An 18,413-nucleotide genomic window follows, 5' to 3' on the forward strand; every position below is an offset into this window, starting at 1 on the left:
CTGCCTAAGCTGGTAACCAGCTCACCTTTCCTTACCCCTTTGATCACGAGCATTTTGCAGAGGCTACCCCAGGGAAATTAAAGGTGTGTGTGTGTGGGGGGGGGTGCTACCAGTGGCAGCTGCTTACAATTCACTGCTCTCCTCACACAATTAACATAGCAGTGAAGCCCGAGTTGGATGAGCTGTACCTTTTAAATACCAGATCCAGTGCTGTGCTGGGAGGTTTTAGTCATATGCTTGGAAAGTGCAGCTGAGCATTTCTGATTTTAGGACAGCTCATTGTCCTCAAACTATTGAACAACTCATCATTTACATCATTAAGTCAATTTATCATGTATAGCAAAAAAAAAAAAAATCCGTGTAATCATGGTTATTTCTGTATTGTGCTCTATCGATCTAACCATTTTTGTCTACCTCTTTGTCAGTATCATGCCTCTGTGGTTACTGCCGCTTTCTCTACAGGACATTTTGCTACTGCTAGTCCAAGGCCCCTATTAGTGCCTCTTATTCTTTTTTTCCCTCAAAATGTTTTGGCTGTGCTCATGAGTCTTCCGGAGGAATTTCAGAATCAACTTGTTAAGTTCCAAAACCTCCCCATCGGGATTTTGATGGAAATGGCATTAAATTGACATCATTATAATATCAAATCTTCTCATCAGAAACATGTTAACTTTTCATTTATTTGGGTCATTTTTAATGTCCTTAAAGTTCTCTGGTTTCCTTCATATATTTCTCAAAAAGTTCCAGGTATATATTTTTTCCCCGTTTCAGCAAATGGGATCTTTTTCTTCCCCCCATTTCAGCCTTTTTTTTTTTTTAAAGGTTTTGTCTTAGTCAAGGTTCTTATGGTAGCAATTTACAGAGATACACTCTAACTTAGGCAAAAAAAACCCCAAAAAAACAAAAAACAGTTGGGTGGGAATTCTTTGGAAGGTGGCCAAGGCCTCCTCTGCAGCCTGAGGGCAGAAGGGGGAGTGGGCCTCACAAGAGGGCCTGGAAACAAGAACTATTTAGTCTCTCTCTGTGTGCTGCTTCTCTGAGTAGATGTTTTCCTCTCTCTTTCTCTGTAGTTTATAGCTTTCTTTGCTGCTCTCTTTGTCCCGCTTTCACATTTCTGGGAAGCAAAGCGACGCAGAGCAAATCTGGCTACAGGGTCTATCCATATGAATGGAGCAATTCTCAGAATATATATGGCGCAGTTCTCAGAATCAGCGGGTTGGGGAGACACTCCTGAAACAGATTTCGAAGCTCCAGCTCCGTAATGTCAGGAATTTCAAAACAATCTGTCTCTTCTTGCCTAGGAGGGTTAGAGTTGGCAGAAAGGGTATGGGAGAACCCTCCCTTCCTAGTTCCAGGTGACTGATAAACAGAGACTGACAATCATCACTGCTCTGGGATTAATAATGCAACAAAAATATACTGAACCCCTACTGCTTTGCTGTTCATGATGTGCTTCCAATTACTTCATTTTGGCTCAGATCACATAGTAACCCATAAACGCTAAATTGTGTGGTTTAGGGACATAAATTGCCATTTAAAATATTTTGGCTGTAGAGAATAAGATCCTTAAAATTTTGGAACTTGAGATAAAGATAACATATTTCCACCCTCAAGTGGCATATGATTCATTTGGATTTCCCTCTGCAGAAAAGGCACCTATTAAAAAAAAAAACAACACCTCTCCTTGAAAACCAAATTCTGTTAAAAGACGTTTTTCTTTACTTAATCTAGTTCAGTAGTTGACGTCCTTTTTTGACAGGGAGCCAGGTGAAACAGCTACCACAAGAAACTTGGAACCAGGAAACTTTGGCAGTCTTGATGAAATTGGTTACTAATTGAACGACCTTCGCAGGTAACCTAGCCTCGGTGAACCTGCTTTCTCATTTTCAAACCCGGCATAACAATTTTTAGGTTCAGGGGTTATTAAAAAGAAACACAGTAAAAGCAAAAGACTGGATACACGTGAGGCATTACCAATTGCAATGTGAGTCTGACACTAGCGAAGGAAAAAAGAGCAATGAGTTTGGAGAAGCATCAAGGAAAGAGTGTCCAAAGTAACTCCAGAGGTGGCATCTTGGCAAGCCCCAGCTCTTTCAGCAGATACCAAAAAACTTCATATGGCGAACACGCTTTCCTCTAATTCGAAAACGAATGTTCGCTTTGGCCAAGTCCTTTCCTCACTTAAGAGAAAATTCCATTTACCCAAACTGTGCTTCCCCACCCCGTCTGCAAATAACGAGTCAGGTTTTCCTCACAGGCCTGGAGGGGCCCTGGCAAGCCGAGCGGGAGACCCATGCTGAGCGGGGCGCACAAGCAGGGCGGGGGTGGGGGCCAGGATGGAGAGACCCAGCTTTGGGCTGGGGTCCGAGCCCCCGGCAGGTCCGACCACCAAGGGACCGCCCCCTCCGCACCAAGCCGTCCCCACCCCCGTCCGACACGTAAGCACGACTTAGGCCGTGGCTTCCGGCAGCGCAGGCGTGCTTTCCGGTTGTCCCTCCTGCCCGCCTTCCTTCCGGGGCGGGACTTCCTTGCCATTATTGATAGGCGTCGGACTGTAGAGCTGGTGGGAGGAGCGCACAGGAGGTCAGTCTCGGTGGCCAGGCCTTACGCTCCTCGGAAGGGTATCCGGGAGGACGCTTTTCCTGGCCCTCTTTCTTACTTCTTTCTCCCCGCGAGTCCTCGGTTTGCGCGAACGTCGTGGGCTTTTGGTACCACCACCCACCTGAGGCTCTTCCGCTTCCTCTTTTCTCAGGCTCCGCCCCCAGCGTCCCGTGGCCATGACGACCGCCCAGCGGGACTCCCTGGTGTGGAAGCTCGCGGGGCTGCTGCGGGAGTCGGGTGAGTGGATACACGGTTGATCGGGGGCTGGGGCAAGGTGGGGGTGCACCCTGCCTTCCGGAGACACTACCCCCTTGGGAATGATAGAATTACAGCTGTTTAAAGTTACGAGGGTTCAGGCGTCAATTCACTTTTTTTTTTTTTTTTTTTTATACTCCGCCGAAGTTTATTCTCTCTGGTCCCGTTGCTTACAGGGTCCTTTGTTTTTGACATTTCAAACCTTAGCCATCCTTCGAGACCAGTGCCACTTACTCCATGCGTTCTCTGATACTCTCAGAGGAAAGTGATCTTTACTTGGCTGTAAGCCTCTGGAGAGCGGGGACTGGCATAATCATTGCTCTGTGGCAAGGCACTTAGTATAGTTAAAAGCACGAGATTTGGAGTCAGATTCACTTGGGTTGGAATCCCAACTCTTTCAAACGTGGCGAAGTTGTTTAAGTTTTCTGAGCTTCAGCTTTCCACAGCAGGAAAATGGCATAACGATTGTACTTAACTCAAAAGGTTGTTGTGGGGATTAATTTTAACCCACGTAAAGCATTTAGGACATAATATGTAAGAGCTCAAAACTGGTAGCTGTTGGGGCGCCTGGGTAGCGCAGTCGTTGGGTGTCTGCCTTTGGCTCAGGGCGTGATCCCGGCGATCTGGGATCGAGCCCCACATCAGGCTCCTCCGCTGGGAGCCTGCTTCTTCCTCTTCCACTCCCCCTGCTTGTGTTCCCTCTCTCACTGGCTGTCTCTGTCAAATAAATGAATAAAATCTTAAAAAAAAAAACTGGTAGCTATTGTTACTACAATTTCTTCTGTCCGTGCCTGGGCACGGTGGAGCCACAGTGGTTGTTCAACGTGTGGTTGATGTTAGTTGTGGTAGAAGAAGCCTTGATTTGAGATCAGACAAAAGTAGCAACTTCCTTCCATCTATATAAGCTCAATCAGTGTTCTTCTCCAAGCCCCAGTTTCCATCTCCTTAAGGGGTGGTCAGTAATGCTTCTCTTTAGGAGATTCCAGTGAAGTTTAAATGAGGTAGCAAAGTTGTCTGCCACATACCACCCGGTTAATATTAGCTGCCTGCCGGCACTCTGTACTCGGTACTCCCATTGGTGGTGTTTGTGGAGTCTTTCTTTAGAGCAGTTTTACTTTCTGGCTTATTTTATTAACCATGTACATGTTTTATCTCTTCTCCATAGGAAGCTCTTTGAGGGTGGGAAGAGTCTTTGAACCCTGTCTGCATCTATCCTTAGTGTCTAGCACATGGAACATCTGTCATGCAAGGTTGCAGGATTTATCAGTTTGTTCAGCACAAATCTGACCTGGTACTCCAAGGGTTAGGGATGATGGTGTGTGGGACTATAAGAGCTGGCAAGAGATTTTTATGGTGATGGAATAGTTTTGTATCTTGATTGTGATGTTGGTTACAGGAATCCACACCAGTGACCAAAAAGTGGCATAGAACTATGTCAGTTTCCTGACTTTGATATTGTATCATATTTACATAAAATGTAAACGTTGGGGGAAACTGGGTGAAGGATATAGGGTACCTCTCTGTAATATCTTTGCAACATCTTTTAAAAAAAAACTGGTAAGAAAAATATTTTTCCATGCCTACCTCATAGCTATACTTTTTAGGTGCAGCAATGGGTACCGAGGTGATCAAAAGATGTGCTCAAGGATGACAGTCTCATTAGAGAGAGCAGTTTTTTTTTTTTTATTATGTTCAGTTAGCCACTCTATGGTACATCATCAGTTTTTGATGTAGTGTTCAGTGATTCATTAGTTGCGTATAACACCCACTGCTCATCACAACACATGCCCTCCTTAATACCCATCACCCTGGTACCCCCCTCCCCCCACCCTCCTCCCTTCTGAAACCCTCAGTTTGTTTCCCGGGGTCCATAGTCTCTCATAGTTCGTCTCCCTCTCTTATTTCTCCCCCTTCATATTTCCCTCCCTTCCCTATGGTTCTTTGTGCTGTTGCTTATGTTCCACATATGAGTGAGACCATATGATAATTGTCTTTCTCTGCTTGACTTATTTCACTTAGCATAATCCCCTCTAGTTCCATCCATGGTGATGCAAATGGTGGGTATTCATCCTTTCTGATGGCTGAGTAATATTCCATTGTATCAGTGGACCACATCTTTTTAATCCATTCATCTGTTGAAGGGCATCTCGGTTCCTTCCACATAGAGCAGTTTTAACATGGAGATGAGAATAATACCTCAGTATTATACTGAGTGGTTATTCTTTCTATGATAAGCATTTTGGGATGGTTTAGAAGTTTCTGTAAGTGCCCATATTACTGCTGTGATGAGAAAGAGAAGTAAAGATGAAATACGTGGGGCGTTGGGCTGGTTCAGCGGTGGAGCACGCGACTCTTGATCTCGGGCTTGTGGGTTTGAGTCCCACGTTGGGTGAAGAGTTTACTTAAAAAAAAAAGGTGAAACACCCAACCAGCTTTTATGTAAAATGAGTGATTACAGTGTAAAGGGGCAGCAGTGGTACACATTGAGAAGCCTGCTTGGAGGAGGAAGGTCTCGAACTGGGTGGAGTGGGACGGAGTGTACCAGAAAATGGGGAATCTGTGAACCAAGCTGACTGTATGCCCAGCACTGTGAGTAGACTGGACTCTTGAGCAGATGGTGAAAGGAAATTTGGAAAAGTTGGTTGGGTTTAGTGAACGCAAACTCCTATCATCAGACTGAAGAGTTAGGACTTTTTGCGAAGATAGTGGGCAGCTGTTGAAGACTTCTGAGCAGGGAGGAGCGAGTATGAGCCCAGCAGTGGGAGATCTACAATATGGATTGGAGTGGGTGTATCCTGGGGTCACAGAGTCTCAGAACAAAGGGAAAGACCCCTTTGTTATTTGTTCTCCTTCCTGTCTGCCCCTTTCCCTGCAGGTGACGTGGTCCTGTCTGGCTGTAGCACACTGAGCCTCTTGACCGCCACCCTGCAGCAGCTGAACCACATATTCGAGCTGCACCTGGGGCCATGGGGCCCTGGCCAGACAGGCTTTGTGGCTCTGCCCTCTCACCCCGCCGACTCCCCTGCCATCCTCCAGCTTCAGTTCCTCTTCGATGTGCTACAGAAAACTCTTTCGCTCAAGGTCCTGCGGTGGGAATGGAGTAGGATGTACAAAGAGCCCAAGAGCTGGGGGGGGGGCACAGGTGCAAGAAGTCTGCAGGGCCCAGATCGAGAAGGTGTGAGAGCTGTGGGTGGCTGTGAAGGAGGAGAGGCCAAGGAGAGGGAGATGTGCTGGCCTCAGTGATATGAGGTGTTTTCTTTTAGCTGGTCCACGTCCCTGGTTCTGGCCTCCCCGGACCCATCAAGATTTTTCCCTTCAAGTCCCTTCGGCAGCTGGAGGTATGGAGTGTTGGGGGTTGCTGGCACACGAAACCCAGTTTGTGACAACTTTTTGGGAACGGGGAAAGAGCTGGCCCCCTTTGGTGGGCGGGCCAGGGCTGAGTGTGTCCACTGCTCTGCGGTAACATGGCATTCATCTCTTCCACTTAACGCTTCCCTGAACCATAGCTGGATTTGTCATCTTTTCCCTTCCCATGGAAGGAGGAAGGGAGGTGAAGCCTCAGTCTTTTGTGACATTCTGTCTGTCTCGCTCCCTGCCTCCCTCCCCCTCAGCTCCGAGGTGTCCCTCTCCATTGCCTCCGTGGCCTCGGTGGCATCTACTCCCAGCTGGAGACCTTGACTTGCAGCAGGAGCATCCAGGCGCTAGAGGTAAGGGTGGGGGAGGGTTCTCAGGGACCGAGACGACCAAGCTCTGCGGGTCTCTCTTCTGTGCAGCCTTCCCTGCTTCCCGCTTCCCTTCAGACAGTGTCCTTGCCCCTCTGCTGTACTTCCGTAGCGCCGTGTACCTGTCTGTATGTTTATGGTCACACCTACCATCTTGTATTCGATATTCTCATGTCCCTCTCCCCATTCTCCCCACAACAGATTCCTGGGGGCAGGGCCCTGGGCTTGTTTTCAGTCTGTCTCTGCAGACCAAGCTTAGTATGTAAAGAACGAAGGAATAGCTGGGGGACAATGGCTTGGAGCAGGGAGGAGGGGACAGCGGGGGTAATGGAGCACCCCCGTCTCAGGAGCTCCTCTCAGCCTGCGGTGGTGACCTCTGCTCTGCCCTGCCCTGGCTGGCTCTGCTGTCTGCCAACTTCAGCTACAATGCACTGACTTCCTTAGACAGCTCCCTGGTGAGTGCCTCTGAGGGAAGGGGGGTTGGGAAAAGACGGGGGGGGGGGCGCTTAGGGAGGAGGGCCGGCTGGCTGCCTGGAGGTGTCTGATTCTCTGCTTCCCCCCCCCCCCCCCCCCCCCGCCAGCGTCTCTTGTCAGCTCTGCGCTTCTTGAATCTGAGCCACAATCAAGTTCAGGACTGCGAGGGCTTCCTGACGGTGAGTGTAAGCAGGCTGCTTGGACCTGGCACCACTCGGGTCTCTGACAGTTCCACTCTGACCCTCTTTCTTGGACCTGGTTTTGCTCCCACCTGACTCCTGTCCCCCACCCTCCCGCAGGTAGGGCTACGTCCTGGAGGCAGTACTCTTTGGGATCTCTGGCTGTAGCATAACAGAAGCCAGTGTTCCCATCTCAATTCCTAATCCTTGTGTGACTTGGGGCAAACTGACCTTTGAGTTCCTCAACTTGTCAAGCAGAAATCCTAGGAGTGCCTGCTTTTGTAGTATTAGAGTGGTCATGGAGGTTGTGTGATGTTAGCTCAGAAAAGGTAGCTTGGGGATGATGGTGAAGAAGCTTCTCCCAAGTCTCATTGTCAGAGATGAAGTTGGACAGTAGTTACTGTGGTGAGAGCAGATTTTAGTCCGTAATATGCTATTATGGTAGTAATGAGCTATCATGGTATGTAATCAGTAGTGAAACCATTTTAATTTGTAATAAACTTCAGCATGAACTAAATTCAAATCCAATTTGTGCAGAGATCAATGGGTGTTTTCAAGGGAGAGTGAGGGACTGGGCGTGAGAAGGCAGGGGCTTGAGCAGATTCTCTCCTTGACCGAACTGTCAATTTCCTCTAAAGTCAAGGAAGTGGAAATTTACAAAAAACAGGAAGCGGGGGTTGGTCCATATGAAATCTGTCAGGGTCTGGGTTTGCTGGCTGGCGCTTGCCAGAATTAGCCTCCTACCTTCCTACAGAGGCTGGGAGACAGGGGCTCTGTCTTCAGCTGTTGGCTGGAACAAACTAAATTCTCTTGGCAGCCTCGGATTTTTCTAGGAGGGAAGGTAAGGGAGCTGGCATTGTCTTCCCAAGGATGTGACTGTGAGCTATCAGGAACTATGCTAGGATTTGTTCAACTCTGTTAATGTTTGGGGGTGTGTGTGTGTGGAGGATGGGATGAACTCAGTTGTGTGGAAAGTATGCAGTCTTTATAGGCCGAGGTTGAGGTCTATTTGAAAAGAAGGCTCAGAGAAGCCTGGCGAGAGTCTGGTCAAGGAGAGAATCTTTGTCACCACCCCCTCTCAGGACTTGTCTGAGCTCTACCATCTGGACATCTCCTATAACCACCTGCGTTTGGTGCCGAGAATGGGACCCTCGGGTGCGGCTCTGGGGACCCTGATCCTGCGAGGCAATGAGCTCCAGAGCCTGCAGGGTGAGTGGGGAGTGTGGGGAGGGAGGTGGGGGGCCGGGGGTAGGAGAGGGTGGGGCGAGCTTGGAGGGGTAGAGAGGCAGTGTGAGACTCAGCCTGGGACCCGCATGCCTCCAGAGCCTCAGGTGGGGCTCCGGGTAGATCTGAGGTGCCCAGGCTGGTCTTTCTGCTCTACCCCCCCCACCCCCATACATACATGCCTTTCCTCCCTGCTCGCCTCCACCCCAGGCCTGGAGCAGCTGAGGAGGCTGCGGCACCTGGACGTGGCATACAACCTGCTGGAAGGCCACCGGGAGCTGGCGCCGCTGTGGCTGCTGGCCGAGCTCCGCAAGGTGCGTCCTGAGTCTCGAGTGCTTCCAGGACCTGGGGGCCGGCTCTGCGCCTCTCCCTCCCTCCCAGGCTGTTTTGGTGAGTGCCCTTCCTCACACAGGGAGGTCCGAGGCCCATCTCAGTCTCCTCTTCCTGCCCTTCAGCTTTACCTGGAGGGCAACCCTCTGTGGTTCCACCCGGCGCACCGAGCGGCCACTGCCCAGTACTTATCGCCCCGTGCCAGGGACGCTGCAGCCGGAGTGAGCGATCTTCTCGATCTTCTCCTGTCTGCTCTGCTTTCTCTGTCCTGCCTGTCCCCCCCCCCCCCCGCCCCCTCGTCTGCCCCCCACCCCAGCCCTGGGTGACGGGCCACAGCCCCAGGCTCCTTGCTTGTTAGGCTGCTCCCCCGCGCTGAGCCTGCCGGTCCCTGCGGGGCTAGGAGGGCTCCCCTGGGCGGGTGGGCAGGCAGGCGTTCCACCACCCACACCGCCCCTCCCCTTTTATCTTTGCTCAGTTCCTTCTTGATGGGAAAGTCTTGTCACTGACTGACTTTCAGGTTAGTATGCTGGGAGCGCCGGGAGTAGGCCATCCCGGATTGGTTTGGGAGGACGTGACAGGGATCCCAGGGTAGGGGTCTTTCTGGGCAGCTACAAAGGAGGGCCCATCCCGCGGCCAGCCAGGCAGGGCAGAAGTGCACCTCTGGCTCCAGCCTCGCTCTCCTTCCTGTTGTCACACGCCAGACCTCCACATCCTCAGGGCTTGGCTCCTCGGCCCCACCTCTGCCCTGGTCAGCGGGGAGTACTGTTGAAACCTCAGGTGGCCCTGACTTGAGTGACAGCATCTCCTCAGGGGGCGTTATGGCCCAGCCCTCACACCGGAAGGTTAAGGTAAACAGTGCCTGGGTTTGGATCCCTATGGACGGGCTGGGAATAGCAAGGCCTCATCCTTGCTTGTGGGGGGGGTTTTCTGGGTAAAGTTGGGAGTGTGGCCACGGACGGCAGGGTGGGAGGCCCCGGCTCTCCCAGAGCCTCGGTCCTCTGTCCACCTTCAGAGCCGAGTCCGTGTGAGGCGAGCAAGTATCTCAGAGCCCAGCGATACAGACCCAGAGCCCCGGACCCTGGACCCCTCCCCAGCTGGTAAGTCTGCGGGGCCCCAGCTGCCCTTTCCCTAGTCCTGTCTTCAGGCTCCGGCCCCGGTTTTTTCGGTAAGAGGAAGTCTGTCTGAGGTAGAGCAGAGCATTGTAGAGAGTGTCTTAGGCGTCCCTCTTTCTTTCTAGTTTAATGAAAAAAGAGACCGCCCCGGGCGGCATTTTCCAAAGTGTTTTTCAAGGAACATGAATTGTGTAGGATGTCAAAAGGTCGTCACTTGCTGAAAGGATTTCATGGGAAAAGCTGAGCTAACCAGAGTTAACTAGGCACCCTGCCCCAGCACATCCCTGGACCTGCAGTCCGCTCCCGTGCATGTCCAGTCTCGCCAGCAGCGTCTGCTGTGTGGTTCCAGCTTGCTCATGAGCAGTGTTCCACAGAATACGCTTTGGGATGTGCCGCTGAGGGGAAGCCTTTAGTCTCATCACGTCATACACCCTGTTACTTCACCCGAAGGAGCAGGTGCAGAAGAAGTTGGGGTTGCTGCGGGTCGTGGTGAGGGCGCGGCTCGCTAAGCGGCGCACTCCCCACGGCCCAGGGCGGTTTGTGCAGCAGCATCGGGAACTTGAACTCATGAACAGCTTCCGGGAGCGGTTTGGCTGTGACTGGCTGCAGTATAGGAATCACCTGGAGACCTCTGGGACCCCCGTTCTGGCTACCTCCAAGACCCCTGCCCTCAGCACCCTGCGCCTGAGCCCCGGGTCTGTGCCCGGACCTCCGCCCCCAGAGAAGGAGTCACCGCGGGACATGGCAGAGGGGGTGAAGCTCCTGCCAGAGCCCCTGCAGGAAGGGGAGGTGAAGAAGCAGGGACAAGAGGAAGAAGGAAAGGAGGACGAGGAGGGGCAGGAGCGGGATGAAGTGGAAGGTGAGCAGTGAGTGCTCATTCAGCGGCTGCTGGGGAGACTGAGCCAGGTGCTGGTGGTGTATCTGGGGGAGTTGGGAAAACCCAGACTTGGGGCGGCGGCATCCTTCTGGATGGAGGGCCAGCTGACGGGAGGGCAGAGTCGGGGATACGTCTCCCTTCTTACAGGGTTGCTCTCCTGGTTTCTTCTCAGCGGAACTGTGTCGCCCCATGTTGGTGTGTCCCCTGGAAGGGCCCGAGGGCGTGCGGGGCAGGGAATGCTTTCTCCGGGTCACTTCTGGCCACCTGTTAGAGGTGGAACTCCAGGCAGCTCGCACCCTGGCCCGGCTGGAGCTTCAGAGCCTGGAGGCAGCTGAGGTGGAGCCCGAGCCTCAGACCGAGAGCGAGGCGGCGCTCGAGGTGAGCGACGGCGTTCGGGGTCCTGGCACAGGTGCTGGGCTTTTTGCAGGAGCCGACCCGGACAGCGTGGCTGTTGGGTGCCAGGTGCTGGGTCGCGAGTTTCCCACGGTCTCTCATTGGCACTTGGAGCAGAGCAGGGGAGCTGTGGGGGGCGAAGGACAGCTTGGAAGGCTGGGCTGAGGAGTAGGGCTGCAGAGCTCGAGTGTGGATGTCAGCAAGAGCATTTTCATGACGTCCAGAGCTACGGTGTTCTTCCGTGCTGTCAGTATCACCCAGATCTCTCTGATCCCCTCCTTCCTTTTTTTCTACCTGGTTGCCCTCTGTGTGTGCAGGGCTCAGATACGCTCCCCGGGGCCCCAGTCCTTGTTCTGCGCTTCTCCTACATTTGCCCTGACCGGCAGCTGCGTCGCTATGTGGTGCTGGAGCCCGATGCCCACGCAGCTCTCCAGGTAACGGGGCCTAGAGCGAGGCCCAGGGGACTGGGGGAGGCCTGAAAGGCCGAGGGCCAGGGTCCACTGCTCACAGCTGCTCCTGGCCCACCCTGCTTCAGGAGCTGCTTGCTGTGTTAACCCCAGCAGCCACCACGGCTCAGTGTGAGCTTGGGGAAGCGAAAGACCCACTGAGGGACAGACTCCAGTGTCTGCGTTGTGGTCATGAGTTCAAAGCAGAGGAGCCCAGGTTGGGGTTAGACAGTGAGGAAGGCTGGAGGCCTCTGTTCCAAAAGACAGGTACGTGCCTTGCCCTTGACCTTCCTGTCTGTGGGACTCCCACCCTTTCAGACGCCATGGCTTTGAGGGAGGGAATATAGAGGGGGAACCCCAGGGAAGGAAGGAGTGGGGACCAACTCTTCTGTCTGGAGGAAAAATAAAATGGTCTGCCTGATACATTTACCAAAAAAAAAAAAAAGAAAAAAGACAAGGAACAAAAGAAGAAAGTAAATCCTTTTTTTTTTCCTCTCTAAAAGTCAGGAAATACAATCTCCGTAACTGTTGAAACATACTCATTATTTTTTCATAACCTGCAGGCTTTTTCCACTCTTTTGGCTGATATTTAGAAACTCCATGAAAGCTCCTGAGCCCTCACCGCAGTATTGCGTGTAGTGCTGTCCTCAGCATGTTTGGCTGTGGAGTATGGTGCTTTTCGAGTTGGCTGAGGTTATCCTGCCTTGACTGACCTTGTAAACTACTTGAGATCAAGTGGTGCCTCATGGCATCGCTTCACACTCTGTTCTTTGAAGTGAGAGATTTTTCCACTGTAGATCAGTCAGAAACAACATCTTTAAAAACTCTAAAGAGAAAAGAGACATTCTCATACTGTTTGTATTGAAATGTATGACTTTAAAAAATTCTCTCTCTCTCTCTCTGTCAGGGAGAGAGAGAACACAAGCAGGGGGAATGGCAGGCAGAGGGAGAGGGAGAAGCAGGCTCCCTGCTGAGCAAGGAGCCCAACACGGGGCCAGATCCCAGGACCCTGGGATCATGACCTGAGCCGAAGGCAGACGCTTAACTGGCTGAGCCACCCAGGAGCCCCGAAATGCATGACTTTTATTAGCCACTTTGTCTTCTTAGCAGGAGCTGGATCAGGGGTTTAAATTTTATTGAGAAAATAGACCCTTTACCATCCCCCACCCTGAACCTCCCCAGAAGTCCAGAAGCACAATGTGTGCAGTGGAACCAGCCCCCATTCCCTCCAAGACCTTTCTGTACTGCACAGGGTCGCGTGGCCCCTGAGGTCCGTTCGATGGGTCATTATTACTGGATATTTCCTAAGTGCTGTGTACTTCTTTTATTTGAGTCTCGGTTACCTCTTCAGAACAAAGAAGAGTGTGAACTTTCTGTACTGTTAGGAGATTTAACTATGACGAAAAGACACCAGGCACAGTGTCCGGCACCACATAAAGGTCCTCTGTAAGTGGTAGCTGCCGCCACTAGCCTCAGCCATTCAGTCTTGGGCAGGGTGTGTCAGGTTTTTATAAAAATATTTATTTGACAGAGAAAGAGAGCAAGGGCGAGCACACAAGCTGGGGGAACAGCAGGCAGAGGGAGAAGCAAACTCCCAGCTCAGCAGGGAGCCTGACATGGGACTCCGTCTCTGGACCCCGGGTTCATGACCCAAGCCAAAGGCAGACGCTTAACCGACTGCGCCGTGCCCCAATTTTTTTTTTTTAAGATTTTTATTTATTTGTTTGGAGAGAGAGAGTGCAAGAGCGTGTATGTGTGAGCAGGAGCGGGGCAGAACGGGAAGGAGGGGGACAGACTCTCAAGCCAACTCCGCGCTGGCTGTGGAGTCTGATAGGGGCTGATCCCCATGACCCTGAGATCACGACCCGTGCGGAGCAGAGACCAAGAGCCGATGCTCAACCCACTGAGCCACCCAGGCTCCCCCCGCGTGTGTCATTTTTTGGGTTCTTGCTTTCCTCATTTGCCACTTGGGCTCCAGAGAGTTTTGATTCTCTTGTCAAAGGACCCAGCATATGCCCACTGTAGCTGATCGAAGAGTGTTTTCTCTCTCGCTGCTAATCCCCGACCTGGATCCTTTACCTGATTCGTTAACCCATCCTGACGACCTTACAGGACAGGCACTGTCATCACTCCTTATTACAGAGGAGGAACCAGAATCAGAGAGCTTAGGTGACTTGTCATAATTGCTTAGATGACAGCCATTAGGTGACGGAGCCTGGAGTTGGACCCAGACCTGGCACCTTGCCTTCCTGATCCGTTGATCCGTGGCTTTCAGTCGTGGCTGGGGCAGCTTCCGAGCACATGACAGCCCCAGGGTGTGGGAGGGGACCAGAGCAGGGTCTGGCAGAGTTTGGTCCTCTCTGAGAAGGCCTGAAATAAGAAGGTGGGGTATATTTTGAGGAGGTTGTGGGCCGTGGGGCTGGGTTTGCTCCTTCCTCACTGGGATGGAGAGTGGTTGGTTAACTGGCCTGCCCAGGAAGTGGGGGGGGGGGTTGGGACTGGTGGGGAGAGTAGGAAGCTAGAGATGAGTCGGGCAAAGTGAGTCCGAGGGGGGTGGGGAGCATGATGAGCGTGGAGGGGGATTATGGCATTGTGGGGGGGTTCACGGGGACTGTGCTCATCCTTCCTTCCAGAATCTCCTGCCGTGTGTCCAAACTGTGGTAGTGATCATGTGGTTCTCCTGGCTCGGTCCCTGGGAACCACCCACAGGGAGCATAGACAGGACGAACCATCGCCAGCTCCCTTGCAGACGGCCAGCACTGTCCATGACCCTCCTGACCACAGTGACCACAGCGGCAGGGCTGACGGGGCCCCATCTCCGGTTCCGGGCTTCCGAGATCGTCATAGCTGGAGTCTCAGTCCCTGTGAGTAGAGGTGAAATGAGACCAAGGTGATGTTTGGGGGGGTGAGAGCGCGGTGGTAGGAAGGGCAGGCTGACGGCCACTGCTCGCCCGCAGCCCCCGAGCGCCACGGCCTCCGCTCTGTGGACCACCGACTCCGGCTCTTCCTGGATGTCGAGGTGTTCGCCGACGCGCAGGAGGAGTTCCAGTGCTGCATCAAGGTCTGTGCCAGCTTGGGGCTACCCTGTGTCCCTCGCCGGCCAGAGTGCCCGCTGTGTCCCCCGCAGCCAGCGGTGTCAGCATGGGGGCTCCGGAAGCACCGGGTCAGGCGGCCGGTTTCAGCTCCCGCGGTCGCTCTCAGTGTGGCTGTGGACACGGTCCTCGATGTTGAAGGCTGTCGCTGGCACTGCCACAGGGATAGCGATGCCCGCCTCATGGAGTGTGGTAGCGTCGGTGAGCGCCAGGGTCGGAAAGCTGCCGAGCACAGCACCTGGCGCTCAGACGGGGCCTCCTGTCACTGCTCTAAGTACACAGTGTTACTGGTCCCTCTGCGAGCACCTAGCATGTGCAAGACGCTAGGATTTAGAGTCAATCAGTCTTGCCATCTGTCTTATATTCTGGTGTGAGAAACCCGACAACTGTGAGATAGGAAAGTGCTGGAATCCAGCTGAGGCATCGGATCCAGCCTGAGTGATGGAGCCTCCCCGTCTTGGAGAGCCGATCTAAGATCTGATCCAGGTCTTGAAGGATGAGTGCTCGAGGAGGGGGCAGGATGATCTGGGGAAAGGAAGCAGCGCCTGTGTCAGGGGCCTGAGAGGGACTAGCTAGTGGGGAAAAACTTGCTCTCGGGGCAGCGGGGGGGCAGCAGGGACAGGGGCCCTGGGAGGAGTCTGAGGAGGCAGGCAGGGGCCAGTTCAGGGGCAGCCTCAAGTGTCTGCCGAGGAGTTTGGACCTGATCCCAAGGGCCGCGGGAGCCCTGGAGGCAGGGGCGTGGCAGTTGGTTTTGTTTTATGGTAGTCCGGCAGAGTGTGGAGGGTGGGTCGAAGGGGGCACGCTGCCAGGTAGGGAAACCCGCTGAGCCTGCCTGCGTGTCAGGGTGCAGGGGGTGGTGGGCGAGGCTGGACGCATGAGTGGTGGGGAGGGTCTGCCACAGTGACTCCGCTCTCAGCCGGGCAGCCGCCTCCCTCATCCCCTCTTTCTCATCGCCTTCCTCTTCCCCTTAGGTGCCACTGGTGTTGGCCGGCCACCCTGGGGAGTCTGTGTGTCTTGTGGTGGTGTCTGACCGCAGGCTCTATGTGCTGAAAGTGACAGGGGAGATATGGTGAGCGGGTGGGGCCGCCAGGGACGGGGCAGGGCTCCCTGTGGGTCTCAATGGCACTCACTCTTTGCCCCCACTCTGGCCCTCCCTCTCCACAGTGGGCCTCCAGCTAGCTGGCTGCAGCCAACCCTGGCCATTCCCCTGCACGACCTGAGTGGCATCGAGCTGGGGCTGGCAGGACAGAGTCTGCGGCTGGAGTGGGCTGCTGGCGCAGGCAGCTGCGTCCTGCTGCCCCGAGATGCCAAGCATTGCCGGGCCTTTCTAGATGAGCTCACTGGTGAGAGAGGGAAGAGGGAGGGAAGGGGGGTATGGGGAGGGCGGGTGGGGGCCGAGGGCTCACAGCAGCCCGCGTCTGGCAGCCACGGTGGAGACAGACAGGTAATGGGACTCATCCCTTATGGAGGTTTCTGAAATCTAGAAATCAGGAGAGTGGAAGGCCTTGAGAGGTGGAGAGGTTGGGATAGAAGAGTTGGAGTCTCTGAGGTTCCCTGTCCCTGGCTGGCTCTGTCCAGATGTCTTACAGGCTCTGCCCCCCAGCTGGAGGAGCAGTGTCCGTGCCAGAGAGGAGGAGGTGACCCCGAAGCACCACCTCTGGTGAGTGGATAGGAGGTCGAGGCCGCGGTTGGTGCCCAGACAGCCCCTCTCGGAGCTGGCCCCCTCCACAAGCCCCAGCCACGGGTGGCCCTGAGCGCCTGGGCCTGCCTGTCCTCATGCCCACGCCTCTCGCCCTGGCCCCTCCTCCCTGCCCGCTCGGTATTTCCTACGCCGACCACTCCTTCTCCCCAGGCCATTGCTGGAGAGAGACTGTTCCTCGGAGCCACCCCTGTTCTTCTACCTTCGGGTGTTCCTGGTGGAAGGTGAGGCATCTGTCCTCTGTCTTGCCCAGGCCCCTGGCAAGGCACCCCCATTGCCTGTCTGTGCCCTTGTAGCATTTTCAGTTTCTGGAATCTGGACTTCCTCTCACTCACAGGCACATCCGCGTGACAGCCTCGGTCTTCTGGCGTCTCTGGGTGGGGCCAGCAGGTTTCCTGGGTCCTCAGTCAGAGACCTTTGCTTTGGGGGACAGGCTTTGCGTGAAGTGGAGCTGGCTCTGGGTCTGCTCCCGCTCATCCCGTCAGAGGAGGCGGGGGATCTGTCTCACTGGGGTGGGTGTGGGCCACGTGCCCTTTGTCTTGGGCCTCAGAGGTTTTGGAGGCTTGAGATGACTGGAGTTTGGAAAAAGGAGAGCCCTGGCCTCCAGGGGCACAGGCTGCCCCGTGACGACCTTGGCAGGGTGTGGTTCACCCCTCTCGAGTGGCACCGGGAGGCTGCCCTGGGCATCTGGGCTCCTGTGTGGCTTTCCACTCCGGGCCTCGCCCTGTCTCTTTCCGTCCAGGCCCTGCGACCTGCCCTGTGTCCCTGTTGATGACTCTGTCCACCCTGTACCTGTTAGAGGAAAACCCTGTAGGCTCCCAGGCAGAGCCCGCTCTTCCAGCAGCATCGGGCGAAGCCTCTGAGACGTCCCTGCCCTCTGGGCTGGGCCCTTCTGTGCGTGTCAGGGAGCAGTGGCCTCTCAGCAGCTTGAGCTCCGTGCTGCTTTATCGCACGGCCCCGGGGGACCTGCGGCTGGTCTTCTACGACGAGGTGTGTGAGCGTGGGGGGGGGGCAGTGTGGAATTGCGATGGGCAGCTGTGGTGGAGGGAACATGGAGAAGTAGGGCATGAGGAGCTGGGGGGCTCATTGGGTTTGGGGGAGCAGCAGGTAGAGAGGGCGGCAGCTGTGGGCAGTGGAAGCCCGCAGACCTGGAGCCCAGCTGCTGTTGGCTGCGAGGCCTTCAGGGACGCACGGGCTGCTGCTTGGAGTTCGCTTCTGGTTGGGCCCCAGGTGCCAGCCCTCTGCTCTTCCCAGCCTCTGTGGGAGGACGTACTGTCATTCGGCCTTTTACAGATGGAGAAACTGAGGCTTGGGGGCATTAACCAGTTTGTCCGAGTTACAAGTGTCGATGCAGGAATCGAACTCCAACCACTTCCTTGGAGTTGACTCCAGAACTTACGTTCTGGGAAACAGGGTGGATTAAAGAAACAAGATAATAAACGTGGAGGCCTTCTGTGGGGGGAGGGGAGTGCTTCAGTAAGTGTTCTGCTTAAAAAGCTCAAAGCCAGGGTCTTCTGTGGAGGGACGTAGGTTTGGGGAAGGAAGCAGGCCTTGAGGCATGGAGGGGTGGCGGGGCCTCCATGAGTCTCCCGTCACTACGACTTGCTCTGTCAGGTGTCCCGGCTGGAGAGCTTTTGGGCCCTTCGTGTTGTGTGTCCGGAGCAGCTGACGGCCCTGCTGGCCTGGATCCGGGAGCCCTGGGAGGAGCTGTTTTCCATCGGACTCCGGACTGTGACCCAAGAGACTCTAGACCTTGATCGGTGAGGCTTCCCGGCTGACCCCGCCCTGGCCTCGGGAGCCATGGCTGCGGAAGCTTTCCCCGACTCTGGCTGCAGACTTCTCCGGCCTGTGGGCGCTCGTCAGCGAGGCCCCAGATGACCCACGGCACAAGAGCGGGGTGAGAGAAGTCGCCTGGCCTGGTCTGGCCCAAGGGGACAGGCAACATGGTCAGTAGGAATGTTTCTCCTGCACTTTTTCTCAGGTATCAATAAAATTGTTTCCCTTCCCGA

General features: G+C 54.4%; 1 protein-coding gene across 4 annotated transcripts in view; it reads left to right on the top strand.

The window, feature by feature from the left end:
- STK11IP (serine/threonine kinase 11 interacting protein) overlaps positions 1 to 18,413 on the top strand; it is a 36,493-nt gene extending 18,080 nt beyond the window's left edge. The window contains exons 1-25 of one of the 4 annotated variants that reach the window (XM_026491845.4): positions 2,510 to 2,583; positions 2,753 to 2,838; positions 5,732 to 5,937; positions 6,120 to 6,194; positions 6,468 to 6,563; positions 6,926 to 7,033; positions 7,160 to 7,231; positions 8,314 to 8,440; positions 8,666 to 8,769; positions 8,911 to 9,006; positions 9,261 to 9,302; positions 9,487 to 9,633; positions 9,798 to 9,882; positions 10,430 to 10,756; positions 10,947 to 11,152; positions 11,485 to 11,601; positions 11,703 to 11,880; positions 14,247 to 14,477; positions 14,571 to 14,674; positions 15,677 to 15,774; positions 15,870 to 16,048; positions 16,284 to 16,365; positions 16,558 to 16,628; positions 17,147 to 17,394; positions 18,019 to 18,413. In XM_026491845.4, the coding sequence (XP_026347630.2) occupies positions 2,778 to 2,838; positions 5,732 to 5,937; positions 6,120 to 6,194; positions 6,468 to 6,563; positions 6,926 to 7,033; positions 7,160 to 7,231; positions 8,314 to 8,440; positions 8,666 to 8,769; positions 8,911 to 9,006; positions 9,261 to 9,302; positions 9,487 to 9,633; positions 9,798 to 9,882; positions 10,430 to 10,756; positions 10,947 to 11,152; positions 11,485 to 11,601; positions 11,703 to 11,880; positions 14,247 to 14,477; positions 14,571 to 14,674; positions 15,677 to 15,774; positions 15,870 to 16,048; positions 16,284 to 16,365; positions 16,558 to 16,628; positions 17,147 to 17,394; positions 18,019 to 18,168 (3,210 nt within the window). In that variant the 5' untranslated portion in view covers positions 2,510 to 2,583; positions 2,753 to 2,777 and the 3' untranslated portion in view covers positions 18,169 to 18,413. Of the gene's footprint in view, positions 1 to 2,509; positions 2,584 to 2,752; positions 2,839 to 5,731; positions 5,938 to 6,119; positions 6,195 to 6,467; positions 6,564 to 6,925; positions 7,034 to 7,159; positions 7,232 to 8,313; positions 8,441 to 8,665; positions 8,770 to 8,910; positions 9,007 to 9,260; positions 9,303 to 9,486; positions 9,634 to 9,797; positions 9,883 to 10,429; positions 10,757 to 10,946; positions 11,153 to 11,484; positions 11,602 to 11,702; positions 11,881 to 14,246; positions 14,478 to 14,570; positions 14,675 to 15,676; positions 15,775 to 15,869; positions 16,049 to 16,283; positions 16,366 to 16,557; positions 16,629 to 17,146 lie in introns of those variants that run through there. The other 3 variants (XM_026491846.4, XM_057305084.1, XM_057305088.1) reach the window with 3 other exon arrangements.

Source organism: Ursus arctos, unplaced genomic scaffold, assembly GCF_023065955.2.
Source record: "Ursus arctos isolate Adak ecotype North America unplaced genomic scaffold, UrsArc2.0 scaffold_1, whole genome shotgun sequence".
Classification (NCBI taxonomy): Eukaryota; Metazoa; Chordata; class Mammalia; order Carnivora; family Ursidae; genus Ursus; species Ursus arctos.